This window comes from Nanorana parkeri, unplaced genomic scaffold (assembly GCF_000935625.1).
Source record: "Nanorana parkeri isolate BGI_ZX_2015 unplaced genomic scaffold, ASM93562v1 scaffold9, whole genome shotgun sequence".
NCBI classification, from domain to species: Eukaryota; Metazoa; Chordata; class Amphibia; order Anura; family Dicroglossidae; genus Nanorana; species Nanorana parkeri.
Genome location: NW_017306277.1, coordinates 2,754,271 through 2,755,354, shown reverse-complemented (window position 1 = coordinate 2,755,354; position 1,084 = coordinate 2,754,271). Strand labels below are relative to the sequence as shown.

At 42.5% G+C, this 1,084-nt stretch overlaps 1 protein-coding gene across 1 annotated transcript in view; it reads left to right on the top strand.

Moving 5' to 3' along the window:
* PRICKLE2 (prickle planar cell polarity protein 2) overlaps positions 1-1,084 on the top strand; it is a 246,662-nt gene that overhangs the window by 170,487 nt on the left and 75,091 nt on the right. The window contains 1 exon segment of the mRNA XM_018554725.1: positions 393-576. Coding sequence (XP_018410227.1) covers positions 393-576 — 184 coding nt within the window.

Genomic DNA, 1,084 nt, shown 5'->3' with positions numbered 1-1,084 from the left:
AGTCATACATCAGTTTAAAAACTATGAAATAAAATTTGAAAAACACAGACTTCAGAAAAACTGCCTATTCTAGATTCATGTCTCAGAAAGTACTCCTATTAGAGGATCAGCATGACAACCAGACAACTAACATTTTCAGTAGTCCATAGTCCAGCTAGACAGCTAACATATTCAGGAGGCTATAGTGGCTTCTGTGTTTGTTTTCATACAGGTCCTCTTTATTGCACCTGTCCTATCGGTAATGTTGATGTTTCACAATCAAAAGATTCAGGCTCTCCGTGTTTGCTCGATGCCATGGGCGCTGTGCCAGGGAATGTGTTTGTAGTTTGGTTTCTTAGCTTCAATGAATAGCTGAAGAGTGGCACACTTACAGAGGAATTTGTTTTCTGCAGGAAGATCTGTCTGCATTGTAAGTGCCCACGGGAGGAGCACAGTGCCACAGCGATGCCTCTAGAGATGGAGAAAACCATGAACAAGTTGATGTTTGACTTTCAGAGGAATTCCACATCTGATGACGACTCCGGCTGTGCTCTGGAAGAATATGCATGGATTCCTCCTGGACTGAAACCAGAACAGGTATGTTTCTTCATGAATTCCGTGTGTATGGCGCTGTGTCTTCTGTCAGCAGGTGGTAATTATGTGCTGTAGGTGAACCTGTCAGTAAACAAATATTATTTGTGTGTTTTCCACGGAGTGGTTTGTAACAGGAATAGGAAGTCTGTGCCGCTTACCAGTTTTGTCCTTCATTTGTTCTTTTCTTTTTTTTTCTTTCTTTCTCTCTTACTTTATTCTTGTTTCATACTTTTTAACTACCTCAGTTTGTTTATATTGTAACTTTCTATCCTTCATATTTTCCTCTTCAATGCTTCTTTTTTCTCCTTATGTCTTTCTTTTTTTCCTTCCTCTCACATCAGGAGCCCCCCTTCACATCAGAGTTCTTCTTCACATCAAAGTCCTCACTTCACATCAGGAGCCTCCCTTCACATCAAAGTCCCCATTTCACATCAGGATCCCCACTTTCACATCAGAGTCTCCCCTTTCACATCAGAGCCCCCCCCCCCCCCCCCCACCACCCCTCCCCACC